This window comes from Chrysemys picta, chromosome 5, assembly GCF_011386835.1.
Source record: "Chrysemys picta bellii isolate R12L10 chromosome 5, ASM1138683v2, whole genome shotgun sequence".
Lineage (NCBI taxonomy): Eukaryota > Metazoa > Chordata > Testudines > Emydidae > Chrysemys > Chrysemys picta.
The window spans coordinates 22,051,660-22,072,226 of NC_088795.1; the positions used below are offsets into that span (position 1 = coordinate 22,051,660).

General features: G+C 40.5%; 1 protein-coding gene across 3 annotated transcripts in view; it reads right to left on the reverse strand.

Moving 5' to 3' along the window:
- The window catches only part of GRID2 (glutamate ionotropic receptor delta type subunit 2), a 1,049,702-nt gene that overhangs the window by 496,262 nt on the left and 532,873 nt on the right, over nucleotides 1-20,567 (reverse strand). Inside the window, exon 1 of one of the 3 annotated variants that reach the window (XM_065596093.1) lies at nucleotides 18,408-18,526. The exons of the other annotated variants lie outside the window; for them this stretch is intronic. Within the exon in view, the coding sequence (XP_065452165.1) occupies nucleotides 18,408-18,486 (79 nt within the window). The 5' untranslated portion in view covers nucleotides 18,487-18,526. Of the gene's footprint in view, nucleotides 1-18,407; nucleotides 18,527-20,567 lie in introns of those variants that run through there. 3 annotated transcript variants of the gene reach the window in all.

Genomic DNA, 20,567 nt, shown 5'->3' on the forward strand with positions numbered 1-20,567 from the left:
GTGCAGATAAAAGTATGCCATAGTAAAATAAAGAATAAAAAGTAATGCACAAACAAAAAGACATTAAAAAGCCATTACCATTCTTTGCAGATAATCCTTCAGTATATTAAGGCCTCTCCACTTTAACTGTTCAGTTAAAATATAATTTAACTGAAAAGTTAAACTTTCATTTTAAAGCTAAAGAGCTGAAATGATAAGCAAAACTAAAAGGACAAGTGAAATCTGCCCAGAAATTTATGCTGAACAGACTCCCCACTAATCAGGTGATAAGGGACTGCAAACATGTGGCCTCCTCCCAGATGTCCCCTTGTGGGGACAGTCCTACAAGTGTTCCTTGCCTCAGTTTCCCTGAATTCCTCAAATAAATTCAGTACAGCCTACAGAGTAAATACGTAGCCTTTATGGGGGATTAGTTTATTACCCAAAGTCCCTCTGACAATAACCAGAATCCTTCCAGCACAGTCCAACAGTACACATTTGTCCCAACACTCCAACACCAAGCACATCTCTGGCATCTCTCATCACACCCCAGCTCAGCTCCAGATATGACTCCAGCATCTCTCACCATGCCTCATCCCAGCTTCCATGGACAGCTCCAGAGTCTCTCACTATGACTTACCCAGCCCGTCTAACTGGGGTATCTCTCTGCCGTTTCCTTCAAAGGTAGCGTACCAGCTGTTGCCTCGAGACATCACTGTGCTCACCACTCCATTATTTCCACAGCCTTCAGCCCTCTCTGGCTCCCATCAACTCTCCCACTCAGAGACCCAGCAGAATTTCCCTCTGCTATTCTCGGGCTTCAGCACTTTCTGGCCCCCCTCAACTCTCCCGCTCAAAGACCCAGCAGGATCTCCCTCTGTTACTCTGCCTTCAGCCATCTCTGGCTGGGAAGTTTGTAGGTGAATCCTTGAAAGCCTCCTGCTTTCATCAGCTTATCTGGTTCCACTGCTCAACCAGGGAAATCTCACTGCTCCCTTCTTCAAGAGCATCCCCTCCCTGAAGCTTTCAGCTCTTCCTCTGAGCTCTCTTTATTCGCAGGTCTCTGGACTCTCTCCCTTTCTAAACTCTGGGTTCTGAACGCTCTCTCTCTTTAAGCTCTCTCTGAACTCTGGGTTCTGAACGCTCTCTCTCTGGACTCTGGGTTCTCAACTCCCCTCTCAGGCTTCTGAACTCATATTTCTAACTCCCAAGGGCAGCCCCACCCTCCTTATTACACCAAACTAGGGTGGCACTTGGACTGGAACAGGATTGCTGAGCCCAGTTTCATTCGAAGGGGCGAGCTACCCTGTTACAGTGCCATTAACCACAAGGACAGGTTTCAATTTACATCCTTCAAAATCCTTTCCCCTCTTTGGTTTGCTGAAGACATTCCAGAATGCATCATTCGGTGACCCAATGGATTGTTATTTTCAATGATGTCTCAGAAAGAGGGAATCTCAAATGTTTTCAGTTAACCAGGAATCACCAGAGGAATTTTCAAGAGATGATTTAAGTGTCAGTTAAAACATATTTCATCTTTTAGTGGCCCTCACAGCCTGGTTAGGAAGAAAGCTAAACCAAAACAATAACAAAGATGAAGAAAGTAAACGGGTGCCCAATCATCATTGTCTAGTCCTGCAAAAAGCAGTAGAGCTGCCTGAAACCCCAGCTGATGGCAAAGGATCTTTGGGCCCAGTCTCTAAGTGCGATGCTATGCATCCAGCACCAACTTTGGAAATCCATTTGCCAAAGTTGCACTGTACCCAGTTTAACTGGCATCCAGGTCTCTGCTCCCAACTTAAAAGGCCATAGTATCCCTCAAGTGAGACTATCAATAAGCAACTTTGAAAAAGAACAGTATATACAACACACACAACTGTACTCCTCCATATTGTGGCCCTGATTTAGCAAAGAACTTATGCACAAACTTAAGTGCTCTGCTGAATCAGGGCCTATACAGAGCCACACACAGTCATTTATAGCACTAATGTTCAACAGGCAAGAAACCCAAAGCATTCAAGAAGACAACACAGCATGCATTATTTACTTACAAAGAAAAACATATAACATTAGGGAAAACATTAAAGTCACTATGGAGATGTTTTCTTTCACTTAAAAGTCTCAGCCTATTGCTGTATAATATGTAAATATTTATGCGTGATCAATTACCTGCCAGGAAGCTCTTACTGCTGAACAATGCTTTCCTTTACAAGATTTCAAATACACCAATTTGCATTTCTTTTATACCACATCTTATATGCAAATGTAACAGTACTCTGCCAAGACGGTGTAACATGATGCAGACTTCTGCTCAAAGAAACTGCTGCATATTTATGAGAAGGTGGATATGGCTATGTACTTTGTGCGAGGTTGCTAAAGGCAAAACAGATGAATCATTTATTCATTAAATCCCAAGTATATATAGGAATATTGCACTGATTACATGTTTATCTACTAGACTAATGGCTTGTAAAGTTAGCTTGCTTGGCTAACCCTCTCAGATAACTCACTTATAGAGCTGGTCAGGAATTTTCTGACAAAATGGCTTCTCTTTGAAAAAGGCCAATTTGTCAAAACTGAACTTTCCCCACAGAAACATATCTGTTTCAATGAAATTTTCATCAGGAAGTTTCTCGGGTCCAGGATGGAATTTGTCATCGAACAACAGACAGACCCAATCCATAATATCCAGTGATTATGGCACTCACCTGGGATGTGGGAAACCCAGCTTCAAGTCTTGCCTGCTTGAAAGGAGGGCCTTGAACCTCAGTCCCCACATCCCAAGTGGGTCTTTAATCACTGGGATATGGTAGGGCAATCTTTGCAAAAAAAAAAAAAAAAAAAAAAGGAACATCTCAGTTTTGTTCTGATGTGGAATGAAAAATTCCAGAACCTCTAAATTTTTCACAAAATGGAATTGTTGCTTTCTGGCCATCCTGACACATGTACATTCTTCTCACCTGGGACCCCTCAGTGTATCCACAAATATTTGCAAATCTAAAATAGCCATGCCAATCTATAGCTACAGTTAATGCTGATAGGTATAGGGTTACCATATTTCAGGTTCCCCAAAATAGGACACTGCCTGAAAGGGGGGGGAGTTGAGGGGGCAGGGGAAATTGGAGCGGGGTACAATTAGGGATGCTGGAGGGATATCTGTAGCAGTGGTACTCACTGGAAGAAGGGGGCAGTGTCACTCCATGTCACTGTGACAGGGCAGCTGGCAAAAGCCCAGGACATAGCAACACCCGTTAATCAGTGCCTCCCTGGGGCTGAGACAGGGGGCCTGAGTGGGTGGGATCTGGCAGTTGCGGATTGCAGGGGAATGGATCTATCGACTGAAGGGGGGGTAACTATCGGAAGCGGACCAATCAGGGCTCTTTTTGAGCCATAGCTTGTCTGCTCTGCAAAAACCTTGGACATTTCCTGTTGTTTTTGAAAATCCCCTCCAGATAGAGGCTCAAAAAAGAGGCTTTGTCTGGAAAAACCCAGATGTATGGTAACCCTAGATGGGTGGCAGTCATTTATCATTCATCAACATGAAAAGGTATAGCTCCATTTGGCCTAATATAGTAATTAACAGGATGCGTGCAACAAGCTTATATTTCTCAATTTATACGTTGCATGATTAATGCTTACAAATTTTTTCAGGCTTAATTCGTTCAGCTATAACCTCCTCTCTTGCTCAGCACTTTAAAAAGCAGGAACAAATCCTGCTAACAGAGCACAGTCCAAATCACCAAGATATGCACGGAGAAGCTCTGCAGGGGCTGGGTTGAAACAAAACATCCTCTCAGACAATGGAGCAGGCTGCAGAGCTGCTTGACAATCCTGAGTGAATCCCTGAGACAGCTGTAGCTCCCTGTTGTCTGGTGCACTCTGCCACCGGACAGTGCATACAGCAGCACTTCCATGCCCGGCTCCTAACCCAGTTCCTCAAACTCACCTTGGCAACAGGGGCATATAGCAGCTGTGTGGGGCCCCAAAATCCTTCCTCACCTTGTTCTGCAGAACCACATCAATTCCACTCTTTCTAGAGACCTCTATGACTATCGGGGAGGCTGAAGACAAAATCAGCCCTATAGGGAGGGAGATACTAGAAAAATTGCACTGGTGTTGACTACATTGATTGAAATCTACTATGGCCCACACTTGCTTGGTTCCTCAAAAGCTCAGGTGAGCTGAGCAACACCAGTGGAAATATCGAACGTAGAAAGGGCCCTTTGTACATGTTGGAATGTTGTCAGTCCAGACTAAGTTCCTAAGGTAATACTTTGGCGGAGACGAGTAATAAAGTAAAAAAGGTATTGCCACTATTATGGAGAGGGACTAGTTACTCCATAGTTAAGGATGCATTGATAATTGCACTTAAAGGAGGAATAAAAATGCCTCCTTCTTTGACACTGCCCACACTACCTCCATAACTGTATTCCTCAAAGGCATCCTCACCAACTCTATACGTCATGGACTGGATAGAAAAAGGTTGAGCATGGTGGTAACAGAGTTAGAAGAGTTCCTACTGGAGGGTGAACAGATGGAGACAAGCCTCTCATGTGCTTCTGTCCATATTTCACAGTAAATTTCCACTACCATACTCCATTTTCCCTTGATTCCAATGAACAAACACCTAACACCACTCCACTATTTAAAGAAAAAAACAAACAAGAATATTTTCACCCCAAACTCTCAAGTTAGAATCAAGGATGTTCAAATGGATTTCCTATCAATACAGTCACCAGAAAAAAAAGGGAAATCATTAGTTAAGGCAGTATTCACATCTTCATCCCCTCATCTCTTACCACCCTCCTCCCCCAACCCTTAATTCCATCTCTCAACTTTGGCTCTGTATCTTTCTCTGATGCAAACAACATATTATGGGCTTTACTGTTACATTTATGTCTATTCAGCATATATTTCTATCTAGCTCTATTCAGGGGTCAAGATTTTGCATTTCGGTGTGACTGAGAAACCAGATGCATGCATTGTAGATGAGTGTATGTTGGAATAGAAAGCGAGTTTGTTGCGGAGCTCAGGAATCCATGAGTACGCCTGATTATCATTGTGTTCGGCTTCTATAAGATGTGAATTTAAGATTGCCATAATACAGGTGACTGCTCGCACCGGCCAAGAAATATATCCATTGCAACACATATACCATGTGCTATTCATGTCTGCCTACCATATCTCTGTCCCCCACAGTGAATACAAAAGTATTACCATATAATTTGAACTTCCTACTTAGTAGACAGAAGCCACCAAATATTTACTTTGTCAAGGGACAGTACTTAAATAGCAAATATTTTGCACTATACTATACTTACTATTGAATTTAAGGGTTAGTAATTAAAATGCATTTAAATTGTAAATTAGGGTCCAGTCCTAGGTGATTGCATACCCTCAACTCCCATTGAATACCATAGAGATTGTGAATGCAAGTACCATTGTCACTTTGCAAGTTCAGATCATTTAATGAGCTAGCCTAAATGATTTTATGACTTAAGTAAGCTTAGGTACTCTCAGTACAGCTCTGGCTGAGTTTCCCCTTGTGTTCAGACACCAGGATGCTGTATTAGACCCAAACTCTGAATCCTGTGTGCAACAAGCTTATGGTCTGACAAGTGTCTATACAATATCTCAAAGTCCAGCCTATCTGGCACACTCCCAAGGTACAGACCCCCTGTTTAGTACTTGTACACCACTAATATACATCCCCTTCTAGAGATGTGGGATCCATGGTCCAGCTGCCCTAGGCCCCAAGATCAGTTTAACTGCATGGGGATCATGTGACAGTTATATCAATCATCACAGAGACTTTGCAAAAAGGCACTTATAAATCACACACACTTTACTCACAGACATATCACAAGAGTTACAGATCTAGGCAAAAACAAACACTTGCATGCAAAGCCTTCGATGTCCTCACCACTTAGAGTCTTTTGGTTTATGGAGCCTTTCCAGATCCCAGGATGCTGCTTCTTCCCACTCCTCCTGCTCAATCTTGCTGTTGCAGGGTGATTAGTTACTTAGCTCCAGCCCCACCACAGTTCTCCTGGATTGCTGCCAGCCTACTGTTCTAGGTTGAACCTATCAGAATAGAGGATCCTCAAGTTTGAGGACTTCCCTCATTGTTAGTCCCACTGCTAGGTGTAGGAATTTCTTTTAACACCTCCTGAGATTTCCAGCCCAAGATGGAGGCTACAGTACAAAAGTGAAGAGTACAATTTACAATAAAAATGGTGTTCACACTACAGAATGGATTTTTCAGCTTGCTATAGACATATAAAGGACATATACTAATCAGTCACGACTGTAGTAAAATAATTTGCATGATACCATGAGACAGTGAAGGTCTGTGCTTTAGATAGATATCCATCTCTTGAGAATCATGGGGCTTTCTAGAGCATTCACTGGAGTGCAGCCTAAAGACCTAAGTCATTTTCTCCACATACGCAAGGGAAAACCCTTGGTAAACACCATTGGTATTACATATACAGACTAAATGCTTTCCAAGTTTGTTAGATTTACAGATGAAAATGTTGTGCACATTTCTCCAGCTGTGCTCCCTTAGCAGATTATGACACACAGCAATCTGTCTGAGAGCAGCTGTTAGTTCACATGTAGTTTTACTTGCATGAGTGTGAAATAGCAGCTTGCTACATGAATAAAACATGTTTCCTTTTTGCCCTACCCTGGCAGTAACATTCATCTAGTTGATTTAGTTCTATGAAAGAGAGAGTTTGGTTCTGGTTTTTAAATAAGTTTCCTGCTAATTCATTTCATGTTCTAAGAATAACTTTTCATCAGATATTTTAAGGTGCTCAAGAATCCTTTTCATTAATAAGAATCCAAATTCTCATTTTGGAATGTTTGAGAATTTATCTTTCTAATCTGAATTCAACTGTAAGTATCATTACCTAAGTAAACAAGAGACATTGTTTTTATATTGAAATAGTTATATATTTACAAACAAACATTTATAAGCATGGTTTTGAAAAGTGGACACCTAGATTGTGTTTGCAAATCCCTCATCTATCATGCAATTAGGCAAGTAAGTCCACACCTACCTGTTTTTCAGGTTTGTATGGAAATGTTTAGAAATATGGAATTTGAAAACAGAAGGCAGTAACTACAGGACACTGAAAATTTCAGAGAGTGCCTGTTCAATTCTTCTTTTAATCAGCCCACGTCTCAAGTTGGGTCCCCAAAAATGGAGGAACCCCAGATCACTGGTCATTCCTGAACATCTGAAAAGTTGACTTTCGCCTGCCACTTCCTAGTGGGGGAGTTTGCAGTATGCCAGTCTGCAGGGCTGTCAACCCCATCTGTAACCCCCAAAGTCTTGAGACTTCCTGTTAACCTCCTCCTGGCACTGGCCATCCATTGATCCAAGAGGAGGAAGCTAGACAGGAGTTTTCTGTGACTAGATGGCCTTTTTCTGTTCCATTTTCCTGGATGTGAGCATGGATGAGTTCCTCTGGGGCATCCATTGACTTCTTGTACTTCTCAGGGCATCATTTGGATTCACTCTCTCTCCTTCTGGTTCCCTCATTTTGACCTGTGACCTGCACCTCTTTCCCTATTTTTTTTAATTCTTTGTCTCCCATAATCACTTAACTCTCTGGCCCCTCCCTCATCTGCCAAGGTGGCCCCTCTGCACCTTTGGTGGGTTCTGCCACCATCCCAGGGTATAAATAGGCTGTAGAATTTTTCATTTTTGTCAGTATTTAAATGGGGGTTATTAAACAGATACTGTGCCACACACCCACTTCTCAGTGATGCTTGTTGAGAATAAGCTGGACTGTATCATAGCTCAGGGATAGCTCAGTGGTTTGAGCATTAGCCTGCTAAACCCAGGGTTGTGAGTTTAATCCTTAAGAGGGGCGATTTAGGGATCCAGGGCAAAAATCTGTCTGGGGATTGGTCCTGCTTTGAGCAGGGGGTTGGACTAGATGACCTCCTGAGGTCCCTTCCAACCCTGATATTCTATGATTCTGGGGCCATGCTAATGCTTCTTATTTTGCCAATTTGAGAACTGGATTATTCATTTTTTAACAATATGGAACATTGTTGTATCTTTATGTGTGTTACAGTAAAAATGATGTGGGAAAGCTTTTGTTAAAATTAAAAGCTGACTCATGTGGCACCATCAGCAATTCCACCTTTAAATGTACTGGGGAAGTGGGGGAAGGAAACAGTGTATTTTACATCTAACAGACATCTTGAGAAATACCCAGCAGCACAGAACATGAAAAAAGTCACTATTAGTTTGAAAATGCTCCAAAAAACCTGCAACCAAATAGAAAGATCAGCAACTATTCTTCTTCATATGAAATAATTCATGGGGGCTTATTTTATTCCATTTCTTTAAAATCTCCAAATAGTTTCCACAGATACCATGTATTCGCTTTTGTCACCTCTCTTCCATAGCTAAACTTTCAGATCAATTCCAAAGGGGCTCACTGATAAAGTTAACAAGATAGGGCATCAGTTTGATTTCTAGAGGCTACATCTTGCCACACTTACTCACAAAAAGCTACTGCTTTTCCCAATGGAAAGCAATGGGACTGCTCAACCAGAATAAGGGTGGCAGATTTGGGCCTGTGTATAGGATCCAGGGGTATGGACATACACTGACACAGACACAAAATCATGCTATTGGATTTAATTTTGATCTCATTCTCCTTTTAAAGTCACAGGCTATAAAACACATACTCAGCTGTAGGTCTGTTAACCGCTGAAGTTCTCATCTTTTCCCACACCCTTTCTCCTGCTCCCCTACAAATTTCTGAACTGATGTTAAAGAGGCATTAGCAGAATACCCTTGAAAATCTGTTATACAGCTAGGATTAGATAACAGAATTAACTTATTCCCCTCTTGGCTAACATGCAACTTGATCTCTGATTTCCTGTTGTTTCCCTCCCCCCCCCCCCCCCCGCAAGCTAAGAATGACACCCCTCTCCCAAAATAAACACAACCCAAAAAAATGAATGTAAAAACCAAACAGTCTCCAAATAAACTAGCTGCATTCAGCTAGTCCGAGCCTCATCTGTCCTTGTTTGCTATTAGTGTAGCATTTGGCGGGCAGGTCACATAACTGCAGCTGAATCTATTTCCACTGATATAATACCACCACAGATTTTACATCCTGTTGTAACTATCAATTTTACATCTGTACAGCAAAATTAACAATGAAGATCCCACTGATATTTTTGTTTGTAGGTTGAAGTTAGTACTTAAATAAATAGCAAAATAATACTCTGTTATAAAAGAATAAAGCACCAAGGCAAACATGACTAAAACACCCTGCAGACATTACTCGTAGTCATGGAAGCAAGTAATACGTTGGTGTATGTTCTCTATTAGTGATGGATACATCAAGGTGTTTTGAACTACTGGGAAAAGGTAAAGATACCAAGTCAGAAGAGAACCAGCTCAGTGTATGAGAGTGCATGATATAACTGTGATACTGAGAGAAAGATAGAATCAGAGAAGAATAGGGGGAGAGGTAAGGTTCAGGTTACTGGGGAAGAAGGCAAGACAAACCTCCAAACCCAACATTTTTCTTATCCTTATTTATGATTCTCCCTCCCATGCTGTGGAAAGCCACCTACAGTGCATTGAAGCAGGATAAAATGTTTATAACTATTGCTTTTGGTTTTCACTGAGGTTTTCCAATTAATTTCTTATTGGTACTTAGGGAGAAAAAAGCTGTTAAAAGAGACCAAAAAATTATTTCAACAAAATCCCCTCAAAATTTAGGATTCAATATACCAAATGTCCCCACAAACCAGACTAAAAATTCACATTCAAAATGGAGCATCCTCTGGGCTAGAAACTCAAGTCCCATTTCGCTCTTTTAAGGGAAGTGTGTGGATTTTAATTCCTGGATCCAGGTGACTTTGGACAGGGGAGAGATCCTACAGTAGAAGCTGGGCTTGACTTTGAATCTCCTGCAGCTCAAAATGGTAGAAATCTTGCAGAAAGATCTTATCTGATTAATTTTCTGCTATTTGGGGCTGAAATCTCTCCAAAAACAGATCAAGAGATTTTGGCGCTATGGTGGTTCAATTTAGAACCCATTTATAAGCCCACCCCCGCTCTTTGATGCGTCACTTTTTTACCAAAAATACTCGGCTTATGAAGGAGTGTATACAGTAATCACCCTTTCCCCCACAACAGCCACTATGCCAGTGATGTCCCATCCATTACTCTTCCCAGAGCTTCCAGACTGGCCAAGCTTCCAGACTGGTACAGATGAGACAAAGGGTAGGACAAAGGCAGCCTTTGGCCACCTTTGCAGCTTCACAGACCAGGAGTGCTCTAATGCTGCTCATTCTTATGCCTTTTGCCAAAAGTCCACAAGAAACAACTCAGGATCAACTAAAGGGAAGGGGGGCATTGTAGCTAGAGGCCAGCAGAGGGATAGAGCAGGAGCCAGACACCACTGGAGAATTTCCACATTGGCTGAGTCTGCCAAGTATACACATCTGCATCGCTGGCACAAATAATTTGCAGCATGTCCATGGATCTGGCCCATCATTTTATATTCTATTAAATATAAGAAAACAAAACTACCTGACCTTCTGTTGATGAGCTCCATGGATCTATCAGGTTTCTGCTGTTCAGTAGCTCCTTTCCCACAATTTTTCTGAATGCACAACTTCACTTCACTCACACACCCAGGAGTGAGAGATTTCCAGCCCACAGTTCAGCTTTGAATCCACAACACTGAACCATGAATCCACTTTACATCAGACCAGTCAAAGCTGCATTCCCCCTTGTCCTAGACTTTGACACCTATGCCACAGTTTGACATTCTGATAAATTCCTAAGGAGATCACTGATAAAGTAATCAAGATATGACCCTAGTTGGATTTCTAGGAGCTAGATTCTGCCATTCTTACTCACAAACAGTGGTACCTCTTCCCCGTGGAAAGCAATGAGACTACTCATGGAGTCAGAGAATACTCAACTTGAGTGAGATAGCAGAATTTCATCTTGTGTTAGCGGCCAGGGAGTACATTTCACACACATATACTTCACAGAAAAAAAAAATGTCTTGTACCCACAATTTCCCCACACACACATATGCTGTTTTGTTTTGTTTTTGTAAAACATCACAGAGCAACAACAGCACAAACTTGATAAGTGTTATAAAATCCATTAAAAAGAACAGAAGTATTGAAAATAAATGTGTGGTGTAAGAACCAAAAAAGGTTTATTTTAGTATGAACCTATGAACACTTCCCTACTCCTATTGGTTTCGCCAGCGGTGTGTATTATTTTCATACAGGTCTATCTGAAGACTATGCTTTTTTTTAGCCAAAGGTTCCCACTTCAAATCCAAACAATTTTTCTTGATTATGATACATATAATAAAAATAATACCACCACTACCACCACGCTACTATTATGCACTTTTCATTAGTAGATCTCAAAGTACTTCATAAAGGATGTCAATATCAACAACTCCATTTTCCAGATAAGGAAACTGTGACACACAGAGATTAACTCACTTGCCTAGTGTCACTCACTACACGCTATGGGCTAAACCCATCTCTGATGTAACATCATTGATTTAATCATGGATAACTGCAATGGAGTTACGCCAGGGATGAATGTGGTCCTCTCTCTTTCATTCAACTGTGCACAAGTTGAACTTAATTATGGTAATGTCACCATTTTCTCACCTAAAACCTAAGTCCACGGATTGACAGTTTGGGCATCAAGATCAAGTTTTAAATGATGTCTCGTACTACGTATTTTGAATAAAAAGACATCAGATGTTTTTCATGCTGTGAGTTAAAAAAGATGTTTTGTGGCTTCCAATGGGTTTTTATTTTCATACACAGCACAGTACTGTGCCTCTAAATAGCTTTTTAAAAATAAAATTTGGTAACTTTTATTTGTAATTTGGACTGGAGCCTGTAATAAAAATGTCATACAGCATAATGTCTATCTACTCATGCCACTATTGCTTTTTAACGAAGCTAAAACAAAACTTGTTACTGCAGAGTTCACCTCTCCTCTGCCTTTTGGTTAAAATCAAGTTTAGAAACAATTTAATATTTAATATATCCTCTGTCTGGGAGACTTCCGGGATATAGACTCGATGATCTAATAGTACTTTTCCCACTGCCAAGTACTTTGTGGATCCTAAATACTATGATCTGGTTCACAAGTTCAAACAGCTAAATTTACCTAAAACCCAATGTCTCTCAAGAGACATTATTCCTTATCAGGTCACTAACCTGTGAATTAGGAAAGACTTACATGAAACAAAATTTATTGACCAGAAAAATTCCTGAAAATAGAGTTCTGTGACAGAATGTTGTTTTTGATTTTTCTCAGCCTTTACAACTATTAGAAAAAGAATGCGTGTTTTCAAAATTAGGTACATATTTGTCTGATAGAACAGAGGAACCATTACAACTCATCTGGGAAATTATATGCTTCTCAGAATTTATGTTTAATTATTTAAAAATCTCAAAATGCAAGTTTAGTTGCTCCTTGTTGGCCATTGCCTCATTCCAGAATATCTTTACTAAAGGAACTGAAGGGTACCTTTTAATGTTTTTCTTAATAGTGACTAGTGATTTTGGGTGCTCAACTTGAGACACCTGGAGTGTCCTGACTTTCAGAAAGTGCTAAGCACCCAATTTCTGAAAAGCCAACTCCTTTCAGATTTCTCTAGTTGGGCAGCCAAAAACTAAGGCACTCAGAATCACTAATCACCTTTGAAAATCTTGACCTTGAACATGAGTACAATGAGATTTAGGCACATGCTTAAAGTTAAGCACATCTTTAAGTGCTTTGTTGAATGAGGATCTAAGCACTTTAACAGAGACATCAATTATTTTTTGGTGGTAAAGGTGTTTTAGGATGAAGTCAACAAGGAGCCGCTAAACATTGATTTTTGTTTTGCTAAATTGGGATCCTACTTCTGAGCACCAGCAATTCCCACTGAACACAACCAACTCCCACCCTCCAAGAGTTAGTCTTAGTCTTTATTTGAATAATAGTAATAAAAACTAAAGAAACACTACATAACCTCATCTAAATTGTGTTATGGTTTATATTTTGTTACACAGTTGTGTCCTTTTCTTCTCCCCAGATAAGATTAGTTAGGGGTTGGATGTCACCCAGTTGAATGGATGGAGTTTGAGGTCCTGACAGTGCCTACACTTTGCACCATGACATTCACAACATCGAATACGCATAACTTGGTTCTATAAACCTCTTTTGGGATAAGGGACTGATCAGATTTACCTCACTGGTCTTTGTTGTATAGTTTTTACCCTTTTCACCCCAGTAGCCCAACTGTTTTCATGTGTGGGGAGGAGTAGGGCATGGGGGGCACACAGAACTATCAGTGTAAGGGAGAGATGGGGGGGGGACCCCTGGCATCTGGCTGGTCAGGGTTGGACAGAGGAGACAGAGCCCAGGCCATGGGTGAGGTGGAATGAGGGGGGCACACAGACCCCCAAGCATGAAAGAGGAGGTGGGTCATGAGAGGGTGGCCTGCAGGGTGGGATGGAGGGATTCAAGGAGATCATATGTGTGCAATAAGCTTGACCTGCACAAGCTATGAAGTGTGTCAACCACATCTTACTCAATCACAACTCCAGACAGTTCTTAAACAAACAAACAAACAAACAAAACTACAAGATAGATCTGCACTGCTTACACAGTTGGGACAGGTACTGTATATACTAATTAAGGCCCCGATCTTAAAATGAGCTCCATGTAAGTACCAGGTTCTGCCAATGCTAAGCCAGTTGCAGGATCAGAATCTTAAATGAATACATCTTTAGGTGAGGTCTGACCATCCATAACATATACCTTTGTACGGTACAAACATATGCCTAACTATTGGGCAAAATTCTCTCTTGACTTCAAGAGAGTTGCAAGTATATGTGAATTTGACTGACTTGCTTGCAATATATACACTGCAGTGTAACACATTTATACTATTACTAGTATTTAATATGTGCATACACACACACAGTTTCACCACTGAAAATAACTGAACAAATAATGTATCATACTACATAGAACAAGAAGCAATGGGTTTAAACTGCAGCAAGGGAGGTCTAGGTTGAACATTAGGAAAAAGTTTCTAACTGTCAGGGTGGTTAAACACTGGAATAAATTGCCTAGGGAGGTTGTGGAATCTCCATCTCTGGAGATATTTAAGAGTAGGTTAGATAAATGTCTATCAGGGATGGTCTAGACAGTATTTGGTCCTGCCATGTGGGCAGGGGACTGGACTCGATGACCTCTCGAGGTCCCTTCCAGTCCTAGAATCTATGAATCTATTAATGGTAGTGATATGTTTGCTTACTACTTTGGGTAGCTCATTTTGTCCAAATAATAACCCACAACAGAGTTTGCATTAATGCCCTATTCATGCATGATATAATATCCTGGAAAGATCTCCTATAGCATCCTAATCTGGACTATATAACAACCAAAGAAAAATCTGTCCCCAAAGAATCCATCCCAGATTTTATATAGGCTTTAGGGCATACAAATATTGCCTGCTGGGACAGGACTTCGGAGAATTTAATTAGTGCTTATTGTTTGCCCCGAAGTGTGGACATATTTTAAAAAGCAGATAAGTGCTTTAATACAAAGTGTGATGAAGCAGAGAAACCACTCACCAGCACAGAAGGAGTTAAAGAAAGCCTTTGGGCCCAGCTAGCCTTGCCCTATCATACCTGCCTGTAGCCAATGCCAAACCTAAAGGGGAGAAAGAAGGAGAGAACCTGGCTCAGTTTGGGGCTGACTGGCTAAGAGGCAGAAGTTAGCTGCCTCCCTACCTAAGGGGAAGGACCACTAGCCTGCCAGATAAGGCAGCCACCGGGGAACAAATACCATCTCCCGGGCCAGAGGAGACAGAGGATGAGGCCTAGGAGATTCAATGTTGATAAATGCAAAGTAATGAATGTTGGAAAACATAATCCCAACTATACATAAAAAATGATGGGATCTAAATTAGCTGTTACCACTCAAGAAAGAAATATTGAAGTCATTGTGGATAGTTCTGTGAAAACATCCACTCAATGTGCAGCAGCAGTCAAAAAAGCGAACAGAATGTTGGGAATCATCAAGAAAGGGACAGATAATAAGACAGAAAAGATCACATTGCCTCTATATAAATCCATGGTACGCCCACATCTTGAATACTGCATGCAGATGTGGTCGCCCCATCTCAAAAAAGGTATATTAGAATTGGAAAAGGTTCAGAAAAGGGGAACAAAAATTATTAGGGATATGGAATGGTTGCCATATAAGGCGAGATTAATAACACTGGGACTTTTCAGTTTGGAAAAAAGATGATTAAGGGTGAATATGATAGAGGTTTATAAAATCATGATGGGTGTGAAGAAAGTAAATAAGGAAGTGTTATTTACTTCTTCTGATAACACAAGAACTAAGGGTCACCAAATGAAATCAATAGGTAGTAGATTCAAAACAAACAAAAAAAGGTTTTTTTCACACAACACAGTCAACCTGTGGAACTTCTTGCCAAAAGTAACAGAGTCCAAAAAATAACTAGGTAAATTCATGGAGAATAGGTCCATCAATGGCTATTAGCCAAGATGGACAGGGACGGTGTCCCTAGCTTCTGTTTGCCAGATGCTGGGAATGGGCGACGGGATGGATCACTTGATGATTACTGTTCATTCCCTCTGGGGCACCTGACATTGGCCACTGTCAGAAGACAGGATACTGGGCTAAGTGGACCTTTGATCTGACCCAGTATGGCCATTCTTATGTTCTTATGTAGGAGCACTGGCCTAGGACAGAATTGGGTAACCAAAGCACAGAGACCTTGTGCAGTTGACCGCACCTAACTTACAGCTGTCCCACCGAGAAGAACCTGAGACCACAACAGGACACTACTAGAAACAAGCTTGGTCCACACCCCAAACTGAAGGGACAGCAGTAAGAAATAGCCCAGGGCAGCGGACATGGATTCCCTGCTGGGAGCTCCCCTACTCAGGAGTTGACTTACACAGGGCCCTGGACTGGAACTAGGTGGAGTGGGCGGGCCTGGGCTCCCCTACCTCCTCCCAGCCTTAAAGACTAAAGGCACCTCAACCAAGCTGAGGTTTGGAAATAAAGCGCTCCAATCACTAGGCAGCCTGGTCCTCCAAGCCCCATTACACCAAGTCTTAGTTCATTAATTCAAGAACCTGCATTATATACTCTGACCTCATCCACATTACAGTTTGGACAAGCTTAAGATATCATTTTCAAGAACCAATTTTTGACAATGATATTGGGTAACAAGGCTTCACTGGTTGATGCAAGTCAGAGTGATTGGGACATCATTTATTTTTTCAACAGTTATTGAAAACCATTTTCTCATCTCTGCTGGAAGGAGCTGAACTGTTCTTATCTAATCTGTCTCCTGTCATTTCTGATCTAAACCAATGACCTTCCCTAAATCATCATTGTTCAATGTTCCTCTCTTCTACAATAGAGCTCTCTGTGTTAAATAATTCCTGTGAGCAAAGGAGGTTGGTATTTTGAACCCATTTTAAAAATATGTTCTTTACATGCAAATTATGTTTTGCTTTTGATTACTATTGATTTCTGGATCTTTTAATGTAACTCACTTAAAAATTATTTTTCTTCAGCTGTTTTATAGGACAAGCTTTAAGTTTCTACATTTTGGCTAACAGTGTAAGGAGAGCTATTTAACACAGGGACACAAAAAATCTTGCAGATTTTATTTTCAAACTTCCCTACATACCTGATTCTCCTAATCCATTGCAATGTCAGCATTACATGATTCTACTGCTCCATAAGTGGAAAAATTGCACTAAAAGCTCTTTATTATAGTGGTCATAAAAACTATTTTTTTAACCTTCAGTTTTTCTGTAAATTTTGATATCTTTGGGCCCGATCAATGTCAAAACTTTCATAATTTCTGTGAACTGTTGGATGATTGGTGCGTGGTGGTGTTAAGGCAAATTGAATTCTGAAGGGCTCATTTCCTTTTCATTTCAATTCTTAGTCCACTTCCTAGTCCAACAAAAGAACATATTTCCCTCAGGTATCATGTACATCATATGAAGGATTACAAGCAAAACTGTTTATCTGCAACACTAATTAGTATCCTTCTTTCCCTCTCCTTCCAACATGTCCTCAACAGCCGAATGTAATACATAATCCATTGCATCTGAGGGGTCAAATTTTTTTAATGCTGTACAATTGCCAGCAAGGATAATGTGCCAGAGTAATCCGTTGCCAACCTGTCCAGAAGAGAAAAAAAATTACAATACTACTGGCTACTATTCCATGCCAACATGAGATAAAAGAATCTTGATATCTATGTAGGACCCAATTTGCCAACATGGTTCACACAGTGTCTGCTAATATTGCCAGCTGATGTACATCCATTGAGAATGAAAAGAAAAGCAAGGACTGTTCTGTGTCACTGCCACATTTAGCTAAAGATGTGCTGTGCATCTGTTATATACTTTATGGTGCTTTATTTTAATAGCACTTTCAGAGATAGTTAAGCAGGTAAACTTTATAGAAGGGAAAAATGTACAAAGGAGCACTCACATAACATAAGAAGCTCACTAGATACCATTCCCACACTATGAGTGGAAGTCACTAGAGTTTTACAAGGTACACTTTACAGGTGAAATTTTGCTCTTAAATACAATTCCCATTGGGAGCAATTTTACAGCACTTACACAAGCAAGATATCCAGAATGGGAATTATGTGCATGATTCTGAATACAAAGTTTGGCTTTAAAGGATTTAAAGTGCCCTTCAACAGCAAGTTCCATGAGTTCCTTCTTGAATGTTTGGAAACTGCCTAGAACAATGTGGATTCTTCTTTAGAGAGATGTGAATAAATAATACATATATTATATTATGAATAACGTCTTCTGCATTTACCAGATAGCAACAACCCACACATCCACTTTTATAGTACCCACTGGAACTAACAATTATACTCTGATTTGTTGGGTGGCAGTGGAGGAAAAGAGGATGGATTATATGACCACAACAGCTGATACATTAAAAAAATCAGTTAATCTCCTCCACCTATTTTGTAGGCAGACAATAATCCCTAATGTAGTTCTGCAAAACTATCATTTAATTAACCTTAAGTAAACCATTTGTTAGCTAACAATTAACATAATAGCAAACTGCTCACTAACTGTTGCAAGGAAATTTATTACTGTTCTAATTCCATCTATATTTAATAGTCTAACAGAATTTTCATTTCTTTATCTTGCAAGGGAGAAAGATAGAGATTCAACATAAACGGAAAGCAGTTTTAAGAGTGTGATTTGAAATCCCCCCTGCCTCCCCCACACACAGTAAACAGCATAAGGGAAAAGGGAAACAAAGAAAAATACAAACATGTGGAGAATAATAAATAATAAAAGGTTACCAGCAGCAAATGATGATATATAAATATTCACATGTAAACAATGTCTTTGCCTGTAGCCTCCAGAGAATGGCTGTGCCATTGACTGTATAGACCCCTGAAATCATGCTATAACTGTTCCCCTTATTCTGATAAGGCAAATAAGCCTTAGGAATATTCATTATACGCTCCATAAAATCTCCTTTCCTATTAGGTATGCACTCCATTCCATGTTAAGTGTAACATGGAGCAAGCCCGAGGCTCTGGGTGAAAAGGCAGCTCTGATTGCTTGATCTCGGAAATGCTCAGCAAGCCTTCCTATGAATGTACGTTTTGGGAGGTGTTCCTCCACTTTACTCAAACTGCTGATACCACATTAAGCACAATATTGCGAGTTAAGTAAGATTTCCTATTAAGAGAGCTTCATTCTGCTCATCTATTGATTAATTACGGGAAAAGAATGTCTGCTTCTGTGTCTCTGTACAGTCTCATGTCATGCAGCAAAAAAGGTGAAGCTAGATTGCTTTCTCCTTTCAACAGATGAATATAAAAAATCCCCATGCATGACAGCTACAACCAGGCTGTGGATTAACCAAACTGTACAAACATTTTAATAGGAAGATTATTTCTCAGAATTGCAGCAACAATTATGCAAATGCTAGCTATGGAAAGAGTCGTGTGTATATAATCTTATTCCTTTTATTTTCAAAGGAATTTAAGCCATTGCAATCTCTGCAATTCATCCTGCTATATTGTTGGACAAATTCATATATTCATCTGTCTTTCAAGTAATGAATGGATGAGTGTGCAATTCCTCTCTATCTCCAAACCTGTAGTTACTGGAGGAATTACTCACAGTATAATAAGCACTACACTGTTACTGCCATTTTTATCTTCTTCACTGCATGGAGCTAAAAGCTAGGAATCTGCATGGTCCTTCATAGACGAAGTCCACTTCATACCTGGATATAAACTTAGTTTGGAAACCACACATTTGTATGACAGCACATATAGGCAGAGCAAGCAATACTTGCATCTAAAGCTGTAGCTATCTATTCACCAAAGGAACTTAAAATATTTCATTAAAACAGAATACGAAATAATTCCAAATAGCTTGTGGAAAATTAATACTGACAGGCCAAATGTGATTGTATTTACTTTCCTCACTTTGCTGAAAAGTTTTCAAACTGTAAGGCATCATACCAGAGACTAAAATGTTATTTAAAAATACAATCCCTTTGAAGTGTAGTTCTTGAAATGTTGAACATGACAGAGGCACATTAACTAGCAGCCTCAATAGATAATCTATATTTAAAGCTATACAGTTATATTAGAACAAATAACATGACTTGGGCCTGGCTAAGCACACCTCAACTGGTTTGGTTGTCTCAGCAGATGTGTATCTGTTTTCAGTATGGTGCTAGTTAGAGGTATAATTACACTCAAATTTCAAACCCACTATTATTATTACAGCATCTAAAGGTGTATTACAGGTGTACAGCTTGCAGTGCTGCCAACTCTCGCAATTTTATCACAAGGCTCCTGGAGACATGCCAATATGTGAAAATCTAAGTTTTCATTTTAAAATATTTCTAGCAATCATGGTTGTAGAGAAAAGCATGAATGTTGCTTGAGTACAACCTCAAGGTTCAAAAACAAGAAGGCAAATAAAAAGAACCCATAATATTGTTTGTTTGGTTTGTTTCACTGGTTTGTTTAATACATTTCATTATTTGAAAGCCATGATTATGATTTGGGGGGAGGGAAGGCAGACATTATTTTTGAACACTTGGGATAGGCAATATTAAGACAAAAAAGATTAATATGTCCTCCTGGATGTCTCACCATCAACTTAAACTTAACACAGTCAAAACTGAACTCCTGATCTTCCCTCCCAAATCCTCTCAACTCCAGTCTCTCTCATTACTGACAAACACCATCATCCTTTCTGATAGGCTCCGGCAGCCAAGCTCCCCGCCCCGCTTCACCTCCACCGGCAGCCAAGCTCCCCGCCCCGCTTCACCTCCTCCTCCACCTCCTCCCCTGAGCACACCGCGTCCCCACTCCTCCACCTACCTCCCAGCCCTTGCCACCATCAAACAGCTGTAGCAAACTCCAGGAGGGAGGGGGGAGGAGCAGGAACGTGGTGTGCTCAGGGGAGGAGGTGGGGAAGAGGTGGGGCCG